The sequence below is a fragment of the Fukomys damarensis genome, unplaced genomic scaffold (genome assembly GCF_012274545.1).
Source record: "Fukomys damarensis isolate Sample0158 unplaced genomic scaffold, DMR_v1.0_HiC HiC_scaffold_13, whole genome shotgun sequence".
Taxonomy (NCBI): Eukaryota; Metazoa; Chordata; class Mammalia; order Rodentia; family Bathyergidae; genus Fukomys; species Fukomys damarensis.
Genome location: NW_022900925.1, coordinates 35,706,743 through 35,708,633, shown reverse-complemented (window position 1 = coordinate 35,708,633; position 1,891 = coordinate 35,706,743). Strand labels below are relative to the sequence as shown.

At 59.7% G+C, this 1,891-nt stretch overlaps 1 protein-coding gene across 1 annotated transcript; it reads left to right on the top strand.

The window, feature by feature from the left end:
- On the top strand, positions 1-1,838 carry LOC104859598 (SRC kinase signaling inhibitor 1-like). Its single transcript, XM_010620292.3, has 5 exons — positions 1-263; positions 341-488; positions 606-852; positions 1,610-1,743; positions 1,799-1,838. The coding sequence occupies exons 1-5, from the start codon at positions 80-82 to the stop codon at positions 1,836-1,838; spliced, it is 753 nt and encodes a 250-aa protein (XP_010618594.1). The 5' UTR covers positions 1-79.
- Positions 1,839-1,891: the final 53 nt, after the last annotated feature.

Here is a 1,891-nt window from a genome sequence, read left to right as displayed (position 1 = left end):
CTCCTCTTTCTGACCTTTGGCATCGCTGATTTCACCATGGTGCTGGCCTGGTGGGCGGCTTTTCCTTCCTGTCTCTCCAATGGCGGTGCAGTCTCAGGGCCAGGGCCTGAGCGGGTTTCTCTGTGGCTGCAGTGACCTGGAGAAGTCGATGGAGAAGCTGCAGAGGGACGCATCCCACAGCCACCGGCTGATGCCTGGCCCGGAGCTGGAGGAGAAGGCGCTGGTGCTGAAGCAGCTGGGAGAGACTCTGACGGACCTCAAGGGTGAGGCCGCGCGCCGCCCTGCCCGTCCGGGATGTGGGTGTGGGGCTGCCCTCCGCTCACCCCGCCTGTGCCCCCAGCTCACTTCCCCGGGCTGCAGAGCAAGATGCGTGTGGTGCTGCGCGTGGAGGTGGAGGCCGTGAAATTCTTGAAGGAGGAGCCGCAGCGCCTGGACGGGCTGCTCAAGCGCTGCCGCGGGGTCACCGACGCGCTGGCCCAGATCCGCAGGTCTCTGACGCCCAGCCTTCCTCAGGGGGTCCCGATGCACTGTCCCCAGGGCCGTGGCCCTGTTTTCCCTATGTGGGGGCTCCCACCCCGGCCTCACGGCTCCCCTTCCCCACCCAGGCAAGCGGACGAGGGGGTGTGGCCTCCCCCCAACAACCTTCTGAGCCAGTCCCCCAAGAAGGTGACGGCCGAGACGGACTTCAGCAAGGGCTTGGACTTCGACTTGCCGCCCCCGAGTCCTCCACTGAACCTGCACGAGCTGAGTGGCCCAGCCGAGGGGGCCCCCCTCACCCCGAAAGGCGGCAACCCCACCAAAGGCCTGGATGCTCCTGGGAAGCGCAGCGTGGACAAGGCCGTGTCTGTGGAGGTGCTGGGACCAGGCTGGGGCAGGGTGAGGGCGGGGTCTGGATAAGAGGGTCCGGCATGGAAGTCTGGAAAACCTCAGGAAGGCGATCTTAGTCCTTCTGGACAGAAAACTTATTTATAAAGCCATAAGGGTGGAAGCAGCGTGCCGGGCGTCAGGGCGCATCCCTGTGGTCCCAGCACTCAGGAGGCTGAGGCAGGAAGATCACAAAGTTCAAACCCAGCCTGGGCAACTTCATGACTTAGCAAGACCCTGTCCCAAAATTTAAAAAATAAAATTAAAATTTAAAAAAATACAAGGGGAAAAAAATGAGAACCAAGACCTGTCATGTAGAGGTACAAGATCCCAACAATGAATGTAACTGTACTGTATCCCTAACATGTACCAATATACTCAAAGAAAGAAAATAATAAAGGGCCGGGGATTTGGCTCAGTGGTTTCACTGCCTACCTCAAAAGCTCAAGGGCCCGAGTTCGATCCCCAGTACTGAAAAAGAAAAAAAAAAAAAAAAAAAGCAAAAAAAAGAACAGAACAAAATGCTGGGGATGCAGCTCAGTTCAAAGACATTGGGTTTAATCCCCAGCACCACCAAAAACAGAGAAGAATGGTGTACGATGAACGGAGCACTTCTGACTCACGGGATATGCGGACGAGCCAAGGAGAGGGCGGAGTCTTCTGTGGCTTCCTTTGGGTTCGGGGCTCGGCGCAGTGAGGCGGCGCGCTAGGTCCTGACCTCAGACCCCGACCTCTAACCCCACAGGCTGCAGAGCGGGACTGGGAGGAGAAGCGGGCCGCGCTGACCCAGTACAGCGCCAAGGACATCAATCGGCTGCTGGAGGAGACGCAGGCCGAGCTGCTAAAGGCCATCCCCGACCTGGACTGTGCCGGCAAGAGGCGCAGTGACGGCGCGCTAGGTCCTGACCTCAGACCCCGACCTCTAACCCCACAGGCTGCAGAGCGGGACTGGGAGGAGAAGCGGGCCGCGCTGACCCAGTACAGCGCCAAGGACATCAATCGGCTGCTGGAGGAGACGCGGGCGCCG